The sequence below is a fragment of the Carassius gibelio genome, chromosome A10 (genome assembly GCF_023724105.1).
Source record: "Carassius gibelio isolate Cgi1373 ecotype wild population from Czech Republic chromosome A10, carGib1.2-hapl.c, whole genome shotgun sequence".
Lineage (NCBI taxonomy): Eukaryota > Metazoa > Chordata > Actinopteri > Cypriniformes > Cyprinidae > Carassius > Carassius gibelio.
In genome coordinates this window covers 1,294,530-1,322,483 of record NC_068380.1, presented here as the reverse complement: position 1 = coordinate 1,322,483, position 27,954 = coordinate 1,294,530, and the positions used below count along the sequence as shown (strand labels likewise).

The window sequence follows — 27,954 nt, the reverse complement described above, 5'->3', positions numbered from 1 at the left end:
GACATTATTGTCGAATGCTGTTAGTTCCTCTCGTTGGCCTACAGAGGGCGACAGACACGCACAACTTTTAATCAATCTATAGGCTACTGTAAACATATGAAAACGCAATGTGAAGTAGTATAATTGGCTATGTGTAATAAATATAAGCCTTTGGTGATAATTAAGAGCACAGCAGGGGAAGAACTGATTATCTACACGATTTAAGACGTCACCCCCCCCCCCCCTCGTTAGCCTAAAATCGTGGAAAGAAGAGACAAACGTGATATCGTGTGTGTATGGAACATTAAAACATTTAAAATTTGCACGTGGCCGTGTAAGTTTTGGAACTCAGATCAAATAAGTGCCTCTATTCATATTTTTTTTCTTTGATTTATTTTAGTTTACTCTGTAGAAGTCGCTACATTTCAATGCACCAGGCTAGGCTATATAAAAGGAAAGTTATTTTTTTCTTAGTATGAGTGGATCGGTGCGTGCGTCTACACCGATGCTGTGAATCCTGCCAGTGTCGAGTCTCCATCATCCTCTTCATCACTGCAGTAAGAAGAAGAAGCAGCAGCATCACTGCTCGGAGTCACAGCATCACCGGACATCCACACAGCGAGTCTCTCTGCCATTATATCTGCATCACGGCTGAGAGACGAGGCTTCACGGGAGAACCAGAGGACATGGTGCCTTTATTTTTGTTCCTGGTCGTCCGCATTGGCGCGTCCATCCCACATCCGACACCTGCAGGTGAGTTTCACCGTTCACAACTCTGTGCGTTCAACATACACCTCACATTTGCACATCAACAAACCGAGATTAAGTTTAAAACACACATCAGAACTTCCAGGCAACGTTTGGTGCGTTTATTCACAGCTCGGACATCAGCAGCAGCATCACTTCAGTGATTTATTAAAATTTCCTATAATTCATGAGGGAGATGATAATGAGATGTCGGGTTATTTCGGGCACATGATTTTATCTGCGCCCTCTAACAGACGTTCAATTAAATATGACATTAATGCAAGCACAGCTGCCTGACACATAAAGATGACAATGAATTGTAGACGCCTGATTGTGCAAGTTACAGTCTCATCGCTGTTATGTTTGTTTGATGTTACTTTAAGGTGATCCAGAGGTCATCTGCACAATAAATAGTCATCAAAACACTGTTATCATCTGTGAGCCTGAAGCATCTCCTTGTGTTTTTAATAGTTGAACCCAATGTGATCATGTTAGATGTCATACTGTGCATCTCTGACTGACCTTTACAATGAATGACTCAGTTTGTACTGTCACTGAGTTTTCATTAGAAATCATCTGCGTGGGTTAGTGTTGTTCTGTTGTCATATTAATTATTAGAGCTGTTTTTATTTGAAACTGGTTGTTTTTACATGACAAAAATGTATTAAAATGATTATAATCATTGTTATGCTTGCAAAAATTTACTTATAAGCCATAATTTTTCACCAAAATATCATATTTATTGTACTAAATATATGGTACTAAATGATTATCATATTAATTTACCATGGTGTTTACATTATTCTCTGAAGTACAGTACATTACCTTTCAAAAATCTGGGGTCGGTATGATTTTTCTGTTTCTTTTTTATGTTTGTGTAAAAAAGTATCTTATGCTCACCAATGCTATATTTTTTAAATCAAATAATAGTACTAAAAATAGCAATTTTGGGAAATGTTATTACAAACTAAAATGACTGTTTTCTACATTTTACATGTATTTTAATCCTGTGATGCAAAGCTGAATTTTCTGCATCATTCCTCCAGTCTTCAGTGTCACGTGATCCTTCAGAAATCATTCTGATATGCTGATTTGCTGCTCAAGAAGCATTATATTATCAGTGTGAAAACAGTTGTGCTGCTTAATATTTTGTGGGAACTGATACCTTTGTTACATTTTTAGAATCTTTGATGAACAGAACATTCAAAAGAACAGCATTTATTTGAAATTGAAATATTTTGTAACATTTAATATAAACATTGTTACTGTCACCTTTGATTAATTTAATTGATCCTTGCTGAATAAAAGTATTAATTTCCTTAAATGAAAAATCTTAGTGACCCATAACTTTTGAATGCTTGTCCACTTCAAACCGTACTTGACTCAACGGTATTAACATTGTAACTATATTACTTGTTTCTTATTGACGTTACAGTACCACAGTTTTATCAGAGTAGCAATAATATATATATATATATATATATATATATATATATATATGTATGTATGTATGTATGTATGTATGTATGTATGTATATATATATATATATGTATATATATATATATATATTTTTTTTTTTTTTTTTTTTTTTTTTTTTGATGGAAATTTAATAACAATGGTACAAGAGATTAATTAAAGCTGTAATCTTTGAGGAGTCACTCATTTCCTTCCAGATTCACTGTGTTATTCATAATCAAATCACTGCAAGTTTGCAATGCCAGTGTTTTTGTATCAATGCAAGTAACACAACAAGCATCCTGGCAGTTTGAAATTAATTGTACTGGAAAGCACATGGCAGTGTGCAGCGTGCCACTATATCCACTGTGAGTGTCATGCCCTCAGGTTGTGTCGGATCAGTGTGAAACAAGACAGCTCCGCCAGCCGTGTTTCTTTTCTAACACTAAAGGTTTTCTCTAATCTTCTATCTCACTTAACCATACACACTTCTGAAGCATTGGCATTCTGTCATCGAAAAACATCTGCACTGCATCTTTAAGAGTCGGCAAGTGTATTTATTCCAAAGTTCGGCCAACATGGACACTGTGTAAGCACTCAGTTACTGAATAAATCAGGCCGAAATGACAGCGTGGCTGAGGATATAACATCACAAACTCATGTGCATCACTCTGCGACATGTTGTAGAGGTGATTTGTCTTTGGAAAAGAATCTCTACTCATTTCCTGTTTATTTCTCTTCATGGTTTGTAGGTGAAGTCTGTGAACCGGTTCCATGTGAGAACGGTGCTGACTGTCCCAGTACACCAGCTGACGAAAATGTTTCCTGTGAGTTTTTAAGTCACTTTTTTACTTTGTCCTTTTGGATTTAAGAAGCCTAAAGGCCCATGAGATTTAATGTCTTGCAATTTCCTGTGCTAAAAAACTCAAAACTCAGGAAACTCAGGAAGAATATTTTAATAATCTGAAGCACCCCTTCCCTCCTACTATGAAAAATCTTTTGTGGACTAGAAACATGGATTTTATAGGTTCTTCATAGAACCATAGATGCAAATAAAGGACCTTCATTCAATTAGATACAATTCTACACTAAATTCTTCAGATTACAGTTTTGTCTTATAAAATATATAGACAATTTAACACAAACCAATAATGTGAATTACAGATAACAAAAATTAGAAAAAAATTAATTATTCCACACCACACCAATGCACAATAGTCCACGGTTGTGTGCAACAGTTAAATTGTCTGTCGCTTTAAATGCTCAAGCTCTTTAAAGGTCGATTCTAATTGGCTGTCAGTGTTTTATTCATTCATCAGATGAAGAAAAAAGAAAATTCTGAATGAATCTGTGCCGTTATCATTATAGCCGTGCACTTCATTGTTTGCATAGAATTAGAATGATTTTTAAAACCTTGTTTTTATTATTATAGATATCATCCTTGGAGTGAATAATATGGTTCTACTCTAGTATTTCTAAATTTCCCTTTAGAAATTAGTGCAGGACATGATGGTTTTAAAGAAATAAAGAAAAAAAAATTAAAATAGTGGATCTTTAAACGATTCTACTGTTTCATCTACTTGAAATCTTCATTTTGTTAGTGCAGATAGAATATGACAGAATGTCCCAAACTGTGCATTCTGCTCTTTTAACAGCATCAGGCTGGAAGTGGGAAGAGCAAGCTGTAATTGGTGAGTTTGTTTATTTGAAGCCTCTTTTAATGGCCTGATTTATTTTCCTCATTTTAAGAAAGGTTCAAAAGAGCTTTGTTCATTGAGACTCCAGATGTGAATGGCATATTAAACAGATGGCTCATGTTCGGCTTATGAGCCGTGAACATAAATGATGTCAGCCTTGTTTCCATTCACCAGTTAATTCATATTTAAACATCTGCTTAGCGTTCATTAGACACTCACACTTTCTGGAGTCGTCTTTTATAGCTAATGCAGTATTTAATGTGATGTTCAGATGTAGCTGAAAAACATGAAATAATAATGACCGTGTGGGGATAGTGCATGTCATCAAGCGCACTGAGCCTCAAGTTCACTTACAGATCAACCTGCAATAAACTCTAGTAGGATTTTATGTAGCACTTCAGATGAACCCTGCAGATTTGAGATACTGTGTGTTTCTGTCATTCAGCGCCCTGCAGCCCAAACCCGTGTCATAACGGAGGGGTGTGTGAGCTCGGTGAGACCTACCGCGGTGACACTTTTGTCCGATATTTGTGTAGGTGTCCGCTTGGCTTCGATGGTGTCCATTGCCAACACAGTAAGAAACTCTTTTTTATAGATACATTCATTTCAATATATTTCAACTGTAATATTTTATACAGTATGTATATACTGTACATATTTTACATTTTATATTTTAATTTAATAATATACTATATAAAATGTAAAATATTAAATGAAAATTAAATGCATTAAATCAGAATCAGAAAGAGCATTATTTCCAAGTATGCTTGCACATACAAGGAATTTGTTTTAGTGGCATACGCTTCCAGTACACAAAAAAACAAACAAAAAAACATTATACATAATTTGTATAAACCGCTGTGCTATAGATGATAATGGAATATAATTCAGTAAGATTTTTATCAAATAAATATAAGGATATTGCACATTTTTATTGCGTAAGTGGGGAACATTTAACTGTTCATGAGGTAGATTGCCTTGGGGAAAAAACTGTTCTTGTGCCTGACTGTTCTGGTATTTGGGGCTCTGAAGCGCTGGCCAGATGATTTTTTGAGCCCTTTTCCTCACTCTGGATGTATACAGTTCTTGAAGGGAGGGCACGGGAGCACCAATAATCTTCTGATGTCCGTTTTGAAGCTGAACCAAACCAGACAAAATTACATTTTTTTAATTTATATATATATATATATATATATGTATGTATGTATGTATGTATATATATATATATATATATATATATATATATATATATATGTATATATATAATGTATACATATATACATACACTTTAAAATTAATATAAAATTAATGTAGTAAATTATAGTTTTTACATTTACATATTTTCTATCAGTGATAAAAAATGCTATACATGTTATTTATATTATTGTAAGTTTTTTATAATCATTTTTTTAATTAAATGTATATATAATAAAAACTAAGTTAAATAATATTCAAATATAAATATTATACAAATAATATAAATATTTAAAATAACATTTTTTCACACAAACACACAAATATATATATATATATATTAAATACAATTTAATGATACCAGATAATGATAATAATAATAATAACTTGCAACCTGATTTTTTGTTCCAGTTTTTAAGTTTTTTGTATGAATAAATTCAGCAAGGAACAGTTGTAAAATAATCCAAAAATTTTAAAGATTCACCAAAAATATTTTTAATGTATATATAACAAATTGTGATTAAAAATTTGTTGTACTGTATAGTCCACCTTCTGTTTTTATTATGCAAGTTAAAATTATGCAATGTGACTATGTTTTCATGTATCAAATACAGAATCACTTGGACAAACTTACATATATATTGATAATAAACATTACAAGTCCATTCTGATAAGTCATGTTAATGCATTCATGTGCCTGTGAGCATGTGCATATATGCGTGTGTGTGTGTGTGTGTGTGTGCGTATGTCATTGTATCTAGGTGTGGGGGAGGAAGCATTCAAAAAAGGGAAGCCACTGGAGACGACAACTATTATAAGCAATAACAATGACAATAATAACCATGGCAACAACCACAATGATGATGATGCTAATAATACTAATAACAATAATAAAGACTTTTTATTATAGTGCACATTCACACAATGCAAGTACACTTATGTTGCCTTTTCATTGTTGCTGCAAGTCAACAGTCAACATGTTTATATCTACAGTAGCTACCAGAATAATAACACATCTAGTTTAATGCTACAGATATATGAATGAAAATATCAGCCACTTGAGAAGTGACTTCTGCCACAGTGATGGAAGAACATATGCACTTACTGTAGTATATTTTATGGCTTTAGTTTTACTAGTGTGGAAACACGAAGCACAGTAATGTGAATAAATATGTTTTTCTGCTTCAGTTCATCTCATTAAAACTTCTACAGTGTATTGTGACAGAACACTTAGCAAAGTGACAGGAACGTAATTAACCAAGAGCTTTTTTTTTTTTTTTTTTTTATCTGTTTGCTGTCAGAGCTTGTTTTTATTTGTTGCATTTCTGTCCCGATTCTCTTGTTTCTGTGGCTACCTCACACCACTGGCATTATTCATGGAATGGGAGAAAGAATATTGGGCTCTGTTCTGCACTGCCTAATACACATCGCACATGTGCATTTGTGACCTTAATTTGTCTCCTGAATTGACTTCTAAGCATAGCCTATAATTAATGCTGGAGTGAAAGTACAGCTAAGATAAGACACTGAGGCTCAGTTAGTAGCAGACTGAACAACGGCCATAGAAATCTCAGGTTATTTTTTGTGTCAATTTTTTTTTTAGATTGACATTCGGTCTCATTATCTGCCCCGGCCCTATGACCTGCTCAGTTTTCGTCATAATAATTAGACTTCACAGCATATTGACCAACCTAGTGAAGGATGTTTACTTGAGTGTGTCATATATATGAGTGTGTGTGTGTGTGTGTGTGTGTGTGTGTGTGTGTGTGTAAAAACAGGGATGTACTGGGCTTATCTGTTGTGATGCAAAACTACCAACAAGTGTGAAGAGTTCCATTCCGTTTGGGTGGAGAGTAAGAAAATCAATAAAACAAAAAAATCATATAATTATTAAATTAATGTATATTTTAGTTCAATTCAATTTAGTAATTTATATAATTACTATACTGTCACTATAACTTGTTCTTTTACAGAGAAGAAATTAAAAATGCAACCATGTCAGCAGCAGAAATTGCTAGAAAAGGAAAAAAGAAAATAACATTTGTAATCAGTCATAAATCAATTAAATGAAAAATGTTTTTAAAAAAAATAAGAATCAAACACACAAAACATTCAATTAATATCAAATTGAATGAAATTAAAAATAAAATGTATTAATTTAAAAACTGATGTCACATGGCACCAGTTCAATTCCTAAAAATTTATATTTTGAATATTATTTTATTAATAATAATAATAATAATAATAATAATAATCTATTATATAAATAGATACACACACACACACACAGCAAATTATTAAATTAAATGTAAAAATTTAGACTTTTTTTTACAAAAGGAAATACATTTTGTAATTAATTAAAATAAAAAATGAATCAAAGTTATAACATTATAACATAAAAATTACTAAATTTACTAAATTAAATTAAAAGTGGACTTAAATAAATATATTATTCCCTTTTTAAATAGAGCAAGAAAATGGCACATGTATGCTGGTGGTGTTTTCCGTGAGCCGACAGATGTACAGATGTGAGAGGGGGAGAAAATATAGTGCAGGGAGCTGCTTGGAAAAAGTTGCCCTCTAGATCACAATTCATTTTCAATGAGAGGTTCATAGGAGAGCTGGTGCAATCTGGTGAAATTGTTGTGGAGGAGCCATAAAGAATTGAAGTACATGCCACCTCAGGGAGCACTGCCATCCTCATCTAATTCATCTATTACAGGATCCGCCGCTGGTTCTGACTTAGTGATCATACCGTGTGAAGCTCCACCGACTTCATTAACCTAGTTGTCTTGGTACAACTCAGCACATTGAATTGGTTTTTCCTTAAGAAATGAAATGCCGAAATCAGCATGTGTTAAACAATGGCACAGAAATAGATTCTCAGACTGGCTCTGATCAAGAGAAGATTCAACCAAAAGGAACTTGGGCATCTCAAAACAACATTTTTTAGGTCATAGGCTCTGTGTTTTACTATGGAAGAAGCGTCCAGTACCACAAATCCAGCGTGACAGCTGACCAACCCCCCTCTGTTCCTGACACCAATTTACTTGCTTGACTGGCTGGACTTTGGCCCCATGGAGGGAATCCCACCAATCAGGACGAGTTCATTCGATCGCAACCGACAGCAGTGCTTGGATGCACATGACTAGCATGAAGCTGACTGCCAATGGTCATTCTGCAGCAAAATCAAAATCAAAAACAATGCTTTGTTTTAGAGATCATAGCATGAAATAAAAGAATTACTAGACTACCAAAAGTTTAGGGTTGGTAAGATTTTTAAATGTTTTTGAAAGAAGTATCTTGTGTTCACCAAGGCTGCATTTATTTGATCAAAATACAGTAAATATTGTGAAATATTATTACAAGTACAAAGAACTGCTTTCTGTTTGAATATATTTTAAAAGTAATTTATTCCTGGATTCATGATTCATGATCATGATTTTCTGCTCAAGAAAAATGTGTTGTTATCAATGTTGAAAACAGATGTGCTGCTTTATATTTTCTCGTGGAAACTGTGATAAAGCTTTGTTTTTCCTCTCTTGATTGTTTAATGAAGAATAATTTCAAAGGAACCGCATTTGTTTGAAATAGAAATCGTTTTTAACATTATAAATGTTTGAACCATTTAATGCAGCCTTGCTCAATTAAAGTATTAATTTCTTTCCTTTACTGAACCCAAAATTTAATAAAAGTGTCACCATTACTACTATTACTCATACTTATTGATAAAACGTTTAAAAATATCTTAGATATACACTGAAAGTGGACCTTAGGCTTTCTAAACTGTAAAAAAAAATAAAATTCAAAGATTGAATGAGTGCTATTTCAATTTTCAGTTCAAATTTCATGTTTAATACAATGTGTTCAGTAGTTTGTGGAAATTGTTTCTATACCAAATATTTTTGAGTGTAGAGACTACAGTAGAATATCAGGTTAGTATAGCAACGTGTTAAAACTACTCCTTTGCAGGAAAGTGCTGGAAACCTTCCATAGCACTCCAGCTTCGTGACAACAGTTTTACACGAGCAAGACCCACTCACAAAGTCTGGATTCAAAAGTGCAAATCCAGTTCTTTTGCATATCATTTCTGTGAGACTTTAGCTTTTAGCTTTAGCTTTTATTTTGAGAGGATCAGTGCAATCTAACATCAGTTCCTTAAATTGCACATTTGTTGTGTTCATCTGTGCTTTCAGTTCTCGTGAGGTGACCCTGTTTGAGCGGTGGATTTGGTTGTTGCCCTCCAGTGCTCTTCTGTTGTTGTGGTAAACCCAAAGGTCTGGTTTATCTCTGCCAGATACATTATCTGACACAGCTGAGCCTGTGCTCCTCCTTGCAGGTCCCTGAATTTCTGTCTGTAACAAGTCTCTTGAGTTCCTTTTGTTCTGCTTAAAAATCAAGGAGAGAGAGAGGTCAGTGCTGCAGAAATCTGAGATAGGACACCATAAGCTTTGCTACAAGGAGCCAATCGGTTACAATGCCCGCTTATGAAATTAACAGCATATTCTCATTGCAATTCATAACTATGCTTTGAAATATTGCTGGTGAATTTGTTTGAATTTTTACAATCTCATATATTCGTTTTCCTACGATCTGCTTAAGTTCCACTGAGGTTTCGGTTTAGAGGTGGACTTTTATGCTTCGATTTTTTCCTAAAATCCGTAGGTTTCCATACGACTCAAATCATACCAATTCACAAAATTAAAAAATAATTACATGTTCTCATGAGATTGGAAATAAAAAATGATGACTGGACGTCCGCCCACTGGTGGACAACTTTTAAAAGATCAAGGGTTTTCATTAGGTTTAATATGTTTTTGCATATTAATAGAAAAAAAGCAGGTCTCTTTAATATCTCAACTGTTTCACCTGGAGAATTTGGGTGTAGAATTTACCCTTTTCACGGATAATAACAAAGAACACTAAATTAATCATGAAATTTTGCAGTAGAAAGACTGAAATAGTATTTTCTTGTAAAATGTAATCCAGTTATAGTTTAATTTATAGTTTAACTCATTATAAGATAATTCTGCAATCAAAAATATGATCTAAAAAATGTCTTATATCATTCTTCCAATAACAAAGTCAGAGCTTTATCCCCATCTAAAGCAATCTAGGGAGAAACATCTGAGTCAAAGTTGAAACTTCAACACTGAAGTCTTCAGTGAGCATCATTTAAGCTATAATATTTTGTTCTCTCTATTTAGTTTCTAAATGTATATATATATATATATATATATATATATATATATATATATATATATATATATATATATATATATATATATACATATATACATATACTTTTACTTTACAATTTTCACTTAGAAATTTATAGCGTTGAAACATTTTTTTTTATTTGAAAGACTGAAATTGTATTTTACTCTAAAATGTACGTCAATAATAATAATAAAAACAATAATAATAATTTACAAATAAATAAAAAAATATTTTTTTTTACAATCTAGCAATCTCACAGTTCCCAAAGAGTAGATTTTTCAGAAGAGGTGTATCTCATTTATGAACGCCAACATTTATCATCCTATTCTTCCATGAACAAATAGTCTGAGCTGCAATGGACATTCATTTTATAGCTTTATACTCTGTTCTTTCAACATTTGTGTCTATACCTAAAACACCTGCAACAAAGTGGTTGATACTTAAAACATAAAGGATAATCAAAGTCTTATTTGAGCAGCATTTAAGCAATAATATATCTCCTCTTAATGATTAATAAATAAACACTTTCAGTATAAATTGGAAAGATTTGAAAGATGATTTTCATCACTGTGGCAAATCAATCATAATGAAAAACTATATTTGAGCTCTTGTAGCTTTTTCCAGGTAGTTGCTTTTGATCATTTCCTTAAGTGTCCGTGGATGTCTACTTGTCTTTTCAGATGTTAATGAGTGTGAGAAAAACCCATGTAAAAATGGAGGCAGCTGCACAGACCTGCGAGCAAACTACACCTGCCATTGTCCCGGCGAATACATGGGGCAGAACTGTCAGTACAGTAAGTGCAACTCGACTTCATCACCTCATTTCATCAAATCCATGAGTTTAAATATTCCCTATCATACCACGGCATCTCTTGAGGAGCAAACTCAAACTCAAACTGACGGCTTGGGGATGGGAGCCATCTGCCTTCAGCTGCTTTTTTGGGAGAATCTGAGTGAACGAGGCCAATATGACATTGACCGAGTAGGGAACCACATCGTTTTTTCTCCATGCAATATATGGGGTTTTATTAACAAAGTTCGGGAGGAGCATGATCAGATAATCATCCAATTTGGCACAGGTGCATCTCCTTTAGCTAACCATCTTAACTAGCACAACAAGTGTATATACGTACATCCAGCCTTCCTACCTCCTGTCCTACGACAGTTTTTCGGCATCCCTCATCCACCCCGACTCCTCACTTCTAATCTATTTTATCCCAAATCAGGGATGGGGGGAGTTCTTTGGGTACGGGCTATGCTCCAGGCCCGGACCCCTCCCCCAGGACAGCACGCCAAAATATGCCTATTATTCGCTTTCAGATTAGATGTAAGGGTGAACTTGTGTATTCCTAGATGTACGGTCTCCAGAAAGTATGCCAGAAACCCCTCATAACTCACTGTACACACTAGGACTCGAGAGAATACCAATACTTGCATAACCATGACTTGATTGCTTGTATTTTTTGTGCTGACTCAAACAAGAAGGTCCCAGCTGTAGCTTAACACATCTATGAAAGTTGAATTGAATAAGTTGAAGATTACTGTCATGCTTTCTTACTTACATGGCTATGAGGAGTGTATATAAATGTTACACACCTTCAGAAGGTTTGATTTGCAATCATGCTGTCCAAACACAACAGCAGAAGCTCCCTACAGGCAAGTCTGAGCAGCCTGCAGCTACTTTTCCAATCTCCCCAGTCAATGCGATCGTTCGGAGATGGCTGTTACTCCAGTAATGTTCTCCACGTAGCACCAGCAAATGGGTGTCATCTCCGTAGGTGGAGGAACGTAAGACAGCAATGACAGTAGAGAGGACATCTTAGGCTTCGAGAGCGAAGACAGCATCTGTGTGTTGTGAGAGCAAGGACACGATATCAATTGGCGAATCCAAGGACATCGCATTCAAAAATTCAGACCTGCCGGATGATTTTGAGAACAAAACATAGAAAGATGGAGTTTCAGGGGTCAATAAGGAGTCTGTGGTGGGAACCAGTGAGAGCAAAAATAATGTTATCATATTATCACTCGAGACCAAAGAAAACTGTGTTTGTGGTATTCTTTTGAAGTGCTTGATCTTGCCTTGTTAGCTCTGTTTGTAAGAAAACAAAGATTTATCTGTCATAGTTCAGGTGCTTCCTACAAATGAGATATTTTTGATTTAAATCAGTTCTTGCATAATTAATTTTTTTAGACTTTTTAGACTTTTCAAATATCTTCTTAATATATTAGAGGTGGCATGTGCAATCCAATGATTGGTCTTAGTCAGGGTTATTATACTGTACCCAACTAGAACCAAAACCATAAAAAGCATTTTTGCTACTTGAAATAAAATAAGCATTAAATTTAATTTAATTTAATATATATAAAAATATCATTTATTTCAAATAGTTGCCAATGATATGTATCTTATTATACTAAAATTACTAAAACTAAAACTGAAATAAGTCATTTGTAAGCTCAAGATGTATGTGATTGATTCACTCAAATGAACCAGCTCAAAAGATTTGTTTATGCTGGAATCATCTGTTCCAAAATTAAACTGCACAGGTGGCACTGGACAGTTTTGATTCAGTAAAAAGAACCGATTCATAAGAATAATTTGTTCAGAAAATGAACTATGCTTTTGTAGTGCACTGTGTTTTGATTCACTCTTAAAAGACATTTGTTCGAAAGTTGAATCAGGCCTACTTCTTGGCGACGTATGTTTTTGATTCAGTAAAAAGAACCGACTCATAAGAGTAATTCGTTCGGGAATTGGACTACACTGGCCTCGTGGAGCACCGTTGAATAAATATCGCAAGAAACTCCCAGAATAGTCACCAATATTTGTTTTAAAAATGAAAACAGTCCTACAAATGAGACAATTGTTGACACACAGTAAGAGTATAGAGTTGTTAATGTAATGTAAACATTTAGATTTAATGTGGAATGTTTTGAGTTAATATAGAACGATTCAACTTTTGATATATTCCCTTAAACTCTTTTTAGAGATTACAGGTTTTTTTTCTGAAAATATAAAATATGAGAAGAAGGTTTATAGTGTTGGAGTACTCCTTACTCAAAATTCTTTATTTATTACTCGTAGTTACTCCTTTCATAAGTAATATTATTACTTTATTTATTACTTTCTAGCAACAGTAATTAGCTACACTACTAGTTATATAAATTTTTCTTCATTCCCCACAGAAATTGTAATTGTTTATCTTCCCCATAAAATTATTTTAAAATGTTACAAGCAATATATTTCTGCCTCATCATTTGCCTAAAATCCAAATTGGATTGCAGTCAGAAGTTATTACAAACACTCAACGGGGATTGATAGTGACTTTTAAGTAAAAGTGTTGTATTAACCTCATGTGTAGCTTGAAGCTAATTCTAGTTATAATTTCTCTGTTACCCAAATATGATTCTATTTCATGAAGTATTTTATCAAAAGAAATCACATAAGTTCGTAAGAAAATGTTTCGTCGTCTAAAAAGGTTTGTAATTATAGTAATATAATTTACAACTTGCACATCGGTGTTCTTTTCACCTGACAGAATCAATGTAATGGCAATATTTTCATCCGCTGAATGTAACCTTTTCCATATTCCCAGCTTGCCCGCTGCACTGTTGACTTCATGTGCCTATATGAGTCATGAAAATTATGAAAATATATCTAGGAATTTTTGTATTGATGGATTTCAAATCATCAGGGTTCGAGGCATCACAAATAATTAAGTAATTAGCTTTTTTATGGATGGTAACTAATGTTACACTACTAATTAATGCAAAAAGTAATATTATTATTGCCCAACAATGAAGATTGATTTTTAATTGAAACAACAGAGTTTCAGTTGTTGATCTTACCATGTCTTTCTCTGTATGTTCTTTCAGAATGTTCTGGACCTTTAGGGATGGAAGGGGGGATCATTTCGAACCAGCAGGTAACAGCTTCCTCCACACTTCGATCTCTGTTCGGCCTGCAGAAATGGTTTCCGTACTTCGCCCGACTCAACAAGAAGGGCCTTGTCAATGCCTGGAGCGCAGCCGAGGGTGACCGATATCCATGGATTCAGGTAATCCGGCCTCATTTGGACTGCATTAAAAACATCCATAGCTTTGTTCTGCTGTCATCCTGCGTGTGCCTGACTTTATTTTTGTGCCTTCAAGATTAAAGATGGCTTTGATGCCAATATGCTTTTAAATAACACCTCCATTTGTAGCTGGAAAACTGCATTATTTCTGTTTTCTAGTCCTTAGATGTTCTTACTGCTGCTTTGAGGGGTCATAACATAAGATTTTTTTTTCATTATTTTAATATTTTCCTTGAAAGCTTCACTTATAAAGTTAATCAAGTTTTTTGCACAAACACACACATAAATTTTTATATATATATATATATATATATATATATATATATATATATATATATGTGTGTGTGTGTGTGTGTGTGTGTGTGTGTGTGTGTGTGTGTGTGTGTGTGTGTGTGTGTGTGTGTGTGTGTACAATTGACAATTTAATATCATTTATTTGTATAGAGCTTTTCACAGTGCAAACTTTTATGGCTTGCCTTCCACACAACCTCTCTCCAGATACACAGCTGTCATCAGATACACAGCCATTTCTGATAGGGACAAATTATGACTGCGCAGCCCACGAGGCTTCACTTGTTCATCTTGTGAGTCGAGGCCATAGATTTTGTGCTGTCCCCTCACAGATAAATCTGCAGCGGAAGATGAGGGTGACCGGACTGATAACACAGGGTGCCAAGCGAATTGGAAGCCCAGAGTACGTGAAATCATATAAAGTGGCATACAGTGACGACGGGAAGGCCTGGAGCATGTTTAAAGTCAAGGACACAGATGAGGACATGGTAAGACGGGACACGCCGTTCGTTCCAGATGAGATGAGAGCGCCAGAGGGGGATTTTTAAATTAAGAAACTGTCCGACGTTCTCCTGCCAACTCGCCCTCCTTTCCAGTTTTTATTTTTATCAGTCAGACTCTTCTTGTTTTTTTTATCAGTGAGAAATCTCCCTTTAATGTGAATGAGAACAATTTCATCACATTTTATTTCATTTTCATTTATTATTATCATGTTTTATGGCAGCTATTTTTGAGTTCATGTTATATGGATAATTATAAATAAACAAAATGCACATAATTATTTGAGTTTAAATTATATCATTAAAATTATTAATTAAATACAGTATTATTAAAAATGTGGGGGTCAGTTAGATTTTTTATGTTTTTAATGAATGTCTCTTTTGCTCATCAAAGCTGCATTTATTTGATCAAAAATATAGGAAAAACAGTAAATACTCTGAAACATTATTATAATTAAAAAAATAACAGTTTTTTTGGTTTAGTATATTTAAAAATGTAATTTATTTCTGTGATGCAAAGCTGAATTTTTCAGCATCATTACTCCAGTCTTCAGTGTCCCATGATCCTTCAGAAATAATTTTGATTTGCTGCTCAGGACGCAATTATTATTTATTATTATTATTATTATAAATGTTCGAAACTGTTTTTCTGATTAATATTTTTTTAAAGCTGATTTTATTATTATTATTATTATATTATTTAATGATTAGAACATTAGAAATAAAGAAATTTTAGAAATTTAAGGAATTTATTTGAAATGAAAATATTGAGTAATTTTATAAATATCTTTCCTGTCATGTTTGCACTTTTTTTATTTGTTAAGCATTTTTGTAATTTTTAAAATGCTTGTAATCACTGTTTTTGTTTATGCTATTTTACTGCAGATATTCACTGGAAATACTGATAATAATTCCCCCTCAGCTAACTCCTTCAGTCCACCAATCGAAGCGCAGTACATCCGCATTTACCCACAAGTCTGCAGGAAACACTGCACACTGCGAATGGAGCTCCTGGGCTGTGAGCTCACAGGTCTGTGTTTTAAAGTCAGCAGTATTCATCTCTGACACAGTCTCGAGTAAGAATTATGCTCACTTTTGCAGTTGTTTTTCAGGATGCTCTGAGCCCATGGGGATGAAGACCGGACACATCCAGGACTACCAGATCACCGCCTCAAGTGTGTTTCAGACACTGAACATGGACATGTTCTCCTGGGACCCCTCCAAGGCCAGACTGGACAAACAGGGCAAGGTCAACGCATGGACATCAGCCCATAACGACCAGTCCCAGTGGCTGCAGGTGAGACAGATATAAACAGTATAGGTCTAAAAGTTCAGGATGGACACATTAAATTGAAAGAAAGTGACAGTATTTATGCTATCAGACGTTCAGAATGTTACAAAATATTTATATTTCAAATAAATGTTGGTCTTTTGAACTTTCTATTCATCAAACAATGCATCACAGCTTGCATAAAAATATTAAGCAGCATAAATGTCACCATAAATAATCATATGAAATGTTTCTAGACAGAGATGTATAGTAACGAAGTAGAACTACTTCACTACTGTACTTAAGTACTAAAAGGCGGTATCTGTACTTTACTGGAGTATTATTTTTTTCTCCTACTTCCACTTTTACTTCAGTACATATTTTCGCTGAGTTTAATACTTTTACTCCGATATTTTTTTTTTATGTGCTGCATCGTTTCTCGTTACAATTATAATAATGTTACGAATCATTCCATTACAAACCACTGCCAGAACTGTAGATGGCATGTTTGATGAAGCTGGCACATCATTGAGCGAAACAAGCGATTAAGAAGACTGCGCGTGCTGACTGAACTGCTGTGAAGAGAGAAATGAACACCGAGCCGAGCCAGATGATGACTCGTTCACGAGTCAAGAACCGGTTGCATCGGTTCTCGGATGACCAGTAACGTTAGTTCTTTCTGACAGTTCGATTCAATAAACCAGTTGAAGAAAACTGTTCACCGATTCTTTTGCGCTCGATGCAATGGCGTCATTGGCGTTGACTGCACCTGGGCTCATAACATTAACACAGAATCAGTTCAGAATCAATCACCAAAAGAATCAGTTCGGTCCAGACGCTCTGTGTGTCAGTTTGCTTCACGCTACACATGCGCAGTATCATCAGCTCCTCGTTTCACGAATCGGACGCGTCTGACACAAACGGTTCTTGACTCGTGAACGAGTCATTATCTGGCTCGGCTCGGTGTTCATCTTCAGTTCTCTCTTCACATCAGTTCAGTCAGTGTACTGTTTGAGTCAATGAATTACTCCGGGATATTGGTTTGTTTTAACTCAGAGGGAGTGTCAGACACATTAAACAAGTTAACAGCTTAATTCATCTGTGGATTAATGTGCATTGGAGACGCGAACTGTTTAAAACGATTCAATTCGATTTGGTGAACTGTTTCAAAAAGATCCGGTTACATCGAATGATTCGTTCGCGAACTAGATATCACAAACTGCTTTGTTTTTAACTGTCTTACAACAGACACGGAAGAGAAGACAATGCTGAATAAAGTCGTAGTTTTTGCTATTTTTGGACCAAAATGTATTTTCGATGCTTCAAAAAATTCTAAATGACCCTCTGATGTCTTATGGGTTTGAAACAACATGAGGGTAAGTTATTAATGACATCATTTTTCAAATTGGGCTAACTAACCCTAGTAACCGTTCTTTGTTTACAAGAAGTTACAGTCAAAGGAATTGTGATTGTCCTTTAGGTTAATCATTTGAAATAGTAAAAACAATATGTTCAAACTTTTGACTACTTTCTTTAATAGCTACATAACACAATACTTCTACTTTTACTTTCAGTACTTGAGTAGTAAATTTTAAAATAGACTACTTGCAATACTTAAGTACAAAAAATGTTGAGTACTTTAGTACTTCTACTTAAGTGTGGTGCTTAAAGAGCACTTCAACTTCTACTCAAGTCACTTTTTTGATAGAGCACTTGTACTTTTACTCAAGTATGGGTCTCTAGTACTTTATAAATCTCTGTTTCTAGAGCAGCATATCAGCATATTAGAATGATTTCTGAAGAATCATGTGACACTGAAGACTGGAGTAATGATGCTGAAAATTCAGCTTTGCTCACAGAAATAAATTACAATTTTAAATCTGTTCAAATAGAAAACAGTTATTTTAACTAATTCCACAACATTACTATTTTGACTGTATTTTTAGCAGGCTGGGAGACCAGCAAGCCAGCTCAGACCAGCTTCAGCTATTTAAAAAAGAAAAATTTATTGACTCAATATATCAGCAAGCTACAATATAAGGCTTTTCATACTATGTTTAATTATGGGTTATCACAACAGACAACCAATCATGAACTAAACAATGCTTGCCTCATTAAATATTCATGACTCAGTACAGTCAAAGTAGGAACTTTCCTGTTCAGTTTCAGCCTCTGAGGAAGTTTAAAAACATTGAATAATGATGGTGTTTGGAAAGAAAACCAGAGAATGTTTATGTGGCGATTTTGGGATTTCTAATTGGCACCAAATAGGTTACACCATATCACAAAAAATATATATATTTCAGCCAATGGGATCATTTAGGTCACCCAGTGGGCTGAATTTGACACAGGGTAAGTAGTAGGATGTGTCATACGGCATCATCCTTGCTCAGTATATTTCCATCCTAATTTTCTATGCCACAGAAATATATTCATCTTCACAAATTCAATAGACTGCAGGATAATCTTTACTTTCCCCCATAATCCTACAAATACACCCAGAGGTCAGTCTGTGGTCAGCTACTGTACCTCCAACATCATTAATCTAACTAAACCGGTAGGCTGCTCATTGTTTGCCGTTATAACAGACTGTAAATCTGAGCTTGTTCTCAGACCCAAGAGCAGTAATGTCTTTAAATGGCTGAGTCTGCTGCCATTGAACTGAGATTGGGAAATTGGATCCGAGAGAACAGGCTAATGTATATATTATATTACACCTGCACGCTTGCATAACCGAGCCCGGCCGCTCAAACGCTCCTCTGAGATTGCAGAGCTGCTGTGAATGCTGCTCACGTCAGTCCAGGTCAGAAAGCAGAACCTGAGTCCTCATGAAAGAATAATACATACACACAGAGAGAGAAAGAATGACAGAGAGAGCGAGAGAGGCCCGAAAAAACTATATTCATAAAACAGCTGTGGATTTTAATAATATGCCTACCTGTACATTTTATTATTTAAGAATTATCTATGCTGCAAAAAGTGTTTTTTTCAAAGTGTTAAATAAAATAATGATTCCTGGATTAAATGTAGAACATGCTATTTTAGTCGTTCTACTTCACATCTAGTTATTTGCCATTGCTTTTGTAATTAATTGTGACATTTACTAACAATTCCTGAGTAAAAATTATTTCTACACCAAATTTTTTCAGTGCATAAATGTTGTCCAATAACGTATTTCCAGAAACATTATATGACGCCAGACTAATGTTTTTCCAAACTGAGCAGACATATTTCTGTAAACTAATTTAGGTACTGTAAAAACAATGAACAATTATTAATATTTTAAAATACAATTATAAAAATTGTTTTTTTGTGATGAGTTTATTAAATATGATGTACAATAAATACAAATTTGCTTATTGCATTAATAAGTATGTTTTAATTTGCTTATTTGTAATAGATTTTAATTTACTGAATTATGCATTAAATAATTATAATTTTGATGTTATCGTTTTTAGAGTTCTTTAAACAATATAGTGTTGTGTAATTCAATTTCTGCTTTGGTCATGTTCATTAATTTTACAGTATTGATGTTCACAGTACTCAGTCAACATTTGTCTTAAAATAGACATCACTAAATGATTAGAATTATTACTATTATTATTTTTAGTTGCATAATAAAGTTGATCAAATATACCAAAATAATAAAGCATAAATTAATCCGAATTTCTGAAATTTAATGTTTTTAATACACAAGTATTTACATGAACACACCCTGTGGGTGTGGCCTTTTAAACCATAAATTGAATATATGACAAATTCGGAATTTTGTCAACAATCATGAAATGAATAAACTGAACTTAGAGAAGCATGCTGTACTTTCAGCCCTTTAGGCATGATGTCATCTTATTTTCATAAAATAGCACAGCTTATTTTAATAATAGCCAAGTTCATTTATCAAGATGAATTATATTTCTGGCTTAGCCCAGAAAAATCCATGTATGTGACTTTTTATTTTAATAAATCAGAAAGATTTACCTTATTTAAAATATACAAAAACAATAAAAACAAAAACAAATGTAAAACATTTTATTTAAAGTATTGAGGAAAATACATTTGCTTTTTGCAAACAAAAATTAAGAATTGCAAAACAAATGAAACAGCGCGAAAGCAATGATTTTGCAATACATATTTTCCATGGTCATATCTATTAATTTATTTGCAACGCTGCTTTTATTTTACGTGTCAGTCTAGTTTGAGCTTGCGATACCATTTTCCCTTTGCGCTTTACTTTTCTCTCTTTGTGGCACTGTTTTGACGTGGGGGTGGAGTCAAGGGATGGGGGCCTGTACAACATGCCTCCATGGAAGTGACGTCATCGGCCCGAGACGCAGCTCACTGATCCAGGTCCTGTCATGATGAGCAGAGACTTTTGAGTGGATCGTTTATTTTTATTCAGTAGCATTAAAACAGTCATGTTTTCGTTTTATTTACTTTATTAACAAATGTGTGTATTAGCAGCGTTTTCTCAAGTTAAAGTTGTTAATATGAACATCTGCTGTTTATTTCTCTCGATGTGCACACTCTCGATGTGATAGCGAATCAATTTAAACCATTCGGGAGTTCGTAGCGGGTTCTCAAATCATTTGAGTCAGTTCGGGAGTTCGTAGTGGGTTCGCGAATCATTTGAGTCAGTTCGGAAGTTCGTAGCGGGATCGCGAATCATTTGAGTCAATTCGGGAGTTCGGAGCGGGATCGCGAATCATTCAATTTGGGGACCGCGAATCATTTGAATCAGTTCGGGAGTTCGTAGAGGGATCGCGAATCATTTGTGTCAATTTCGGAATCGCGAATCATTTGAATCAGTTCGCGAGTTCGGAGCGGGATCGCGAATCATTTGTGTCAATTTCGGGATCGCGAATCATTTGAATCAGTTCGGGAGTTCGGAGCGGGATCGCGAATCATTTGAGTCAGTTTGGGGATCGCGAATCATTTGGAGCAGTTCGGGAGTTCGTAGCGGGATCGCGAATCATTTGAGTCAGTTTGGGGATCGCGAATCATTTGAGTCAGTTTGGGGATCGCGAATCATTTGTGTCAATTTCGGAATCGCGAATCATTTGAATCAGTTCGCGAGTTCGGAGCGGGATCGCGAATCATTTGTGTCAATTTCGGGATCGCGAATCATTTGAATCAGTTCGGGAGTTCGGAGCGGGATCGCGAATCATTTGAGTCAGTTTGGGGATCGCGAATCATTTGAAGCAGTTCGGGAGTTCGTAGCGGGATCGCGAATCATTTGAGTCAGTTTGGGGATCGCGAATCATTTGAGTCAGTTTGGGGATCGCGAATCATTTGAGTCAGTTCGGGAATTCGTAGCGGGATCGCGAATCATTTGAGTCAGTTTGGGGATCACAAATCATTTGAATCAGTTCGGGAGTTCGTAGCGGGTTCGCGAATCATTTGAGTCAGTTTGGGGATCGCGAATCATTTGAGTCAGTTCGGGAGTTCGTAGCGGGATCGCGAATCATTTGAGTCAGGTCGGGAGTTCAAAGCGGGTTCGCGAATCATTTGAGTCAGTTTGGGGTTCGCAAATCATAGCTGTATATGGATAGGCATTTTTAACTAATGTAGTAGCTAGTTCTAATTACGTTTTCCATGCTTGTTTAGGTGTGAAATCTGAACTCTTATTTTTTGTTTTAATGATGTGCCTTTTAACAGTATCAAGTATGTTCAAAAACTAAACAAATCGTCCCTGAAAAGTGCACGCATCTAGGCTAATGTAAAGTTACATTATGAAGTCATACTAGTGCGCGTGTGCATTTTGAGTGCGTTCTTTCACTGCATTATTCGGTATATTCAAATGCATTTATGAATGCATGTGAATGATCACAAAATTCAAGATATGAACCCTTTTTGCCAAAAGGGTTATTTCTTATCATTATAGAACCTTTTTAGCATGAAAGGTTCTTTGGAGTTGAGTAAAGAACCCTATGGTTCTATATAGAACCCCAATGATCCCTTTTTTCTAAGAGTTTGTTGTCATAAGTAATAGACTTACCAAATTCAGCGGCCTGAAGACGTTCCCGCGGTGTCATTGGCACTGATTAACTCCCGTCCTCCGAGGGGAACTCTGCAGTGCAGACGAGGGCTGTGATTTAGCCTGGCGTCCATCACTCTGTGAAGGGCAGTGAATTCCAGCTGTATTAAACAGATAACAGGTTGAGAGACAGTCCCACCAAAGCAGCTATGAGATTTGTTTTACCTTCAGACACCTTTAGCTGTTAGCTGTTAGCAGAGGTATAACCTACCTTACAAAGACAATTTTAGACATGAGGAGAGCTGTCTACACTCAAAGCACCTGATGTTAGATGCTCCCTTTCTATTTCTGCACAGCTACTCCTGCAGTTTTCCTTTTTATCATTTTATTTTATCAATGCTGAAATCTATCTTTGACCTCATGACTCCATAACTACATTTCCACAATGGTATAAAAAAATCCTGCAATTCTGAGAAAAAAGTTATTTTAAAATGTAATTCTAATCAAATTATTATATATATTTTTTAAAATCAAGAATAGTGGGATATAAAATCGAAACTGCAAGACGTTAACTCAGAACTCTGAGAAAGAATTATCTTATCTTGCAATTTCAGAATTGTGATATGAACTTCTAAAATGACATGCATGGGCTAGAATGGTGCGTGATATTGCAAAGCATTTTTTGTTATTTTCTTCACAGAAAAATCTGTAGAAACACACTCTCTCTCTCATTATTACCAGGTGGATTTGCTGATTACCACCAAAATCACAGGAATTATCACCCAAGGAGCCAAAGATTTCGGACACGTGCAGTTTGTCGGTTCCTATAAAGTGGCATTCAGTAATGATGGGGAGAAATGGCTCATTTATCAGGATGAGAAGCAACAGAGGGATAAGGTAGGACACTCTCTGTGTACATGAACATTTGAGGGAGACGCAATCATTTTTTAAATGAAAGTTTTAGTTTATTTACTTTTTTTATTGAATGTCCTTTATAAAAATCACTCAACTGATTGGATGAAATCGATGGAGCTTCTCTCACACACACAGCATCAGCGTTAAACACGAGAAAAATGTCAACCTCTCAGCATTTTTCTGACAATCTTCCACCTCCAGCTGAAGAATCACCTCCACACTTTCCGTCTGGAGCAGCAGCAGCTGACAAAACTAACGCTTTTCTCAGACACAAAGCTCCGGCAGGAGTCCTTCTGTGGAGAAAAGAGAGACAGTTATTTCTATTTCAAATTCAACATTTATTAGACAGATACCGCTAGACTGAAGCTAGAGTGATGTAAATGGCTGCCAGTGTTGCTATGTGGTATATTTTCATTTAAATGCACGAATTACCACGAAAATATTAAGCATCACATCTGCTTCTTAACATAACAAGAAGATGATAAGAAGAAATGATTCTTGATTTCTGAAGATCATGTGACACTGAAGACTGGAGGAATGATACTGAAAATACAGCTTTGATCACAGGAATAAATTTGGTTTTAAATGTAATTACAAGTTATTTTAAATTGAAATAATTTTTCACAATATAACTGTTTTTACTTTAGATTTATGTATTTATAGTTATGTTTTCAATCAAACAAATGCAGCCTTGGTGAGCATAGGAGACATTAAAAACCATTAAAACCATTAAATGGTAGCATAGGCAAATATTGTTGTTCATTACTAAAGACTTTTAATGTAAGAAAAATGAATCATTGAATCACTAGCACATTAAGTCATATAGATTTGGGTGGATTTAGCTGAATTTTCACTACCCCTATCACTTTTTTAAATCACATGATGTGACATGGTCTTTCCTCCTCATAACACATTCCCTGCTCCCTCTCAACACACACACACACACACACAAACACACACACACTGTAAGGTCATGTTGTGGTGGTTGGCGGTTGTTATTGGTGTTGGCTGGGTAATCTATTCTGACAGCGCTGATAAGAAACAGTCTACTGGAATAGATTCTCTCAGAGGACTTATCTGTGAACGTTGTCCTTTAACAAGCGCTATTAAAAGAGCTTAGGTTAAGAGGTGTATGAAAGCCACACGTCTGCTTTTTATAGCCTATTTTACCGCAACATTGTTGTGCACTTTTAAATGACATCAGAACGCCTGATTCAGCATTTTATAATAACGCATTGTCCTTCGGTGTCATTGACAGATCTTCCAAGGAAACTTTGACAACGAAACACACAGAAAGAATGCATTAGATCCGCCGATTTACGCCCGATTCCTCCGGATTCTTCCGTGGTCGTGGTATGGACGCATTACTATGAGAGTGGAGCTTCTGGGGTGTCCGGAGGAACAATGAAACTACGGCACATTTTATGACAGACTGTGTAAAAACAACATTTCTAATTGTGATCTTTCAAGGATGCTTTGGCCTGATTGGAAAATGAAAGATCTTTTGATTACAGTCAAAAAGTTGATGATAGTCAATGATTGTTGAATTTTTTTTCTCTCGCTCTGAAAACAGCAATTCACCATGCTTCTCAAATGTTACTGTCACTGTACAACTGACTACTATATTTCATAGTATTATTATCAGAAATAGTTCAATTGTATGCACTCAGGTCAAAGGCCACATGCTAGAATAGTTCAAGTATATGATTTATGAATATAGAGAGGAGGTGAGAACTGGTGTTCTTATGAATTTATGTGGTGTAATTTGTAATTTATTACAATTCAATCGAAGCAAAGTCAATGAATGAAAAGTATAGGAGTGGGGTAAACTGTGACGCTTAGCAAGATTTACTTCACATGGAAAGACACAGATTTAAGACTAAAGGCTCATTCACACCAAGAACGATAACTATATTTGTGTCCACATAACGTTTGATGTAGTTCTGTTTATTTATTATAAGCTCACAATGATTTGTCATCAGCCTTTAAATGCTCTGTTATCATTATATAGTGGTGTAGACTCTGCTATTCTTAGCAATTTAGAATTATTTCGTAACTATATCTTTTCTGTTATCTTAGTGATCGTCCTTGGTGTCAACAGGCCTTATGTGTGATCAGATTTACCATTGCTTGGCAAATTTTTGGGGTGAAATCTAGTCATTTATATAAAACCACAAGTTTGGGAATTTTGCATGAGGGGAATTTTTCCACGCACCAATTTCACTACAGTTTCAAGTCGGTCACATGAATTAGCCGCTTTGACCAACAGAGAGAACCATTATTCTACTCTTAAAAATATTTTAGGAATAAAATGTAAGTTTCATGTATTCAGAATAAAATTTTCACCCGTTTGAAATACAGAGTTTGAACTCAAAACAAACTAATAATAATAACATGATGCATTTTTAAATAAACAATAAACAAGTTTATATATTTATCATAAATAAAACCGAATTCACAATGAAAAGATTCATGCTCATTCTGTAATTTCAATAAATGCATTTTGAAAATATGATTATTTAAATGAAATCAAATTGAAATAGCTAATAATAAATCTTGCCATGATTTCGAGTGAATAAAAATCAACTTGATTTATGTATGACTGATAAATATGCATCGCATTAAGTTTATTAGTTTGTGCTAAAACTGTGTATTCCAAATGAATATATTCAAATATGTATATATTTACTTTTCAAATGAAAATTAGCCCATACATTACTCATCCTCAAGTCATCCTAGGTTTATAAGACTTTCTTCTTTCAGAGGAATCCAGTTGGAGATATACAAATAATTGTCTTTGATCTTTCAAGCTATTTAATGGCACTCAGCCGGTGTTGCAGTGCATCAGTCCAAAAGAGGTGAAATAAAAAGTGCCCATCCTTAATGAAAAGTGTCTCACACAGCTCCTGGGGGTGAACAAAGTCCTCCTGTAGTGTGTTTTTCTAAGAAAAATAACCATATATAAAACGTAATAATTTAATCTAGCTTGCACTCACTGTTGTACATGGAAGCAGTTCTGGGCCATACAGCAATTATGTACGAGGCCGACTTTGTGCATGCGCCTCTCAGAAGTGACGAACGCGGAAGCACAGCATGACAATGGTCACTAATCAGAAGTATAAAATGAGTATTTATAAAGAAGAATGTTTGAGGATTTCGATATAAGCCAAGAGGAGACTGGTTTTACGTTGCTAAAGTAAGGAAACTTTGCGTCCTTTGCTCCTTTTAACAAACGTTGTTTTTTACGAGATTCACTGGTGCATGCACAGTTCTGAACTCATACGCAATGTGCCTGCAACTGCTTATGTGTACAAATGTTGATGGAAGCTACATTAAAGTGACTATTACGTTTTAAATATTATTATTTTTCTTACAAAAACGCATTGAATCACTACCTTTGTTCACTCCCAGGATTTGTGTGAGATACTTTTTATTATGGATGGGTGCTTTTTATTTCACTTCTTTTGGACTGATGCCTGAACACCTGCTGAGTGCCATTAAACAGCTTCAAAGATCAACGACAGTTTTTAATATCGACTGGTTTCGACTGAACGAAGAAAGTTATAAACACCTAGAATGACTAGAAGTTGAGTAATTTATGGGCAAATTTTCATTTTGGGGTGAACTAACCCTTTAAGTGGGCGATACATTTACTTGCAACAACTTAGCGTTCAGTAATTCAGATATGTCCAAAGTCAACACAAACAACAAAGTAAACATGAAATCAAAATTAAATGAGTTACTGCTGTAAAAAATTCATTTTTGTACCATTTCTCTCAAAAATGTGTAAAAATACAGAAGTGAAATGATATTTACACTGACTTTCATGTTGCCTTTAACTCAAATAAGTGATAACAAGCCAACAAACATTTTCTTTCTTTTTCTTCTTTTGTAGTGTTTTTTGAAAACCTGTAAATACAAATCACTATAAAGCAAGAACAGTTTGGTATAAACATATATATACTAGCTTTCTATTTCTTCACTGCTGTATTCACTGGACAGTTATTGAACAGACCTGATTATAATGTACAATAGTATTGCTGAACTCTTAATGGTCATTTTAACAATAAAAATTAAACTGTGAGACCGTTCTTGCACAGTTACAGTTCTTTATCCACTGAGACTGAATATTTATAAGGACATAGTTGCTTGTCTATTCTGTTTTCGCTGATGTTTTCAAACTTCAATAACCACAACAAGCACAAAGCATGGCAAAGCTATCTGGTAAGGACTTGAGTTTTGTGAATATTCTGCAAAATTTCATATTTTTATGTTGCTGTATATTAATTCTAATCCATACCAGTTTGAGAGGACCAAACCTGGCAGGTGTTTTGGTGCCGGTCTAAAGTGGTCAACCAGGTTAAAATCATGTGCTCTTACTTCTAATCCACCTGACTGACCATCATGAGCAGGTTTGTTGCTGGCTCAAACTGGTCTACAAGGTTAAAATCAGCTCTACCAGTTTCTATAGTCCACTTGACCACCCAAACCAGCGTGGACCAGCTCATGACCTTAAATGAGCAGCTGCTTTAATTTGATTAGATCTAGTTAATAATAAATAACAACACTGCTCATAATTATAGATTGTCTAAATTAAAGACTTTATTCCACACCAGCAATTTATGCAAGAAAATA

The 27,954-nt window shown here is 34.9% G+C and overlaps 1 protein-coding gene across 1 annotated transcript; it reads left to right on the top strand.

Moving 5' to 3' along the window:
* Positions 1-267: 267 nt before the first annotated feature.
* edil3b (EGF-like repeats and discoidin I-like domains 3b) lies at positions 268-27,410 on the top strand. Its single transcript, XM_052607385.1, has 11 exons — positions 268-732; positions 2,935-3,009; positions 3,838-3,873; positions 4,325-4,453; positions 10,974-11,087; positions 14,170-14,351; positions 14,993-15,148; positions 16,046-16,190; positions 16,273-16,457; positions 23,146-23,301; positions 24,578-27,410. The coding sequence occupies exons 1-11, from the start codon at positions 666-668 to the stop codon at positions 24,725-24,727; spliced, it is 1,395 nt and encodes a 464-aa protein (XP_052463345.1). The 5' UTR covers positions 268-665; the 3' UTR covers positions 24,728-27,410.
* The last annotated feature ends 544 nt before the right edge of the window (positions 27,411-27,954 follow it).

Bases quoted from the DNA above. Each gene is read 5' to 3' on its own strand.
- edil3b (XM_052607385.1), top strand. From the start codon at position 666: ATGGTGCCTTTATTTTTGTTCCTGGTCGTCCGCATTGGCGCGTCCATC. The intron at 15,149-16,045 runs GTAAGACGGGAC...ATTTTACTGCAG, and splicing joins AGGACACAGATGAGGACATG to ATATTCACTGGAAATACTGA. The intron at 23,302-24,577 runs GTAGGACACTCT...TGTCATTGACAG, and splicing joins AGAAGCAACAGAGGGATAAG to ATCTTCCAAGGAAACTTTGA.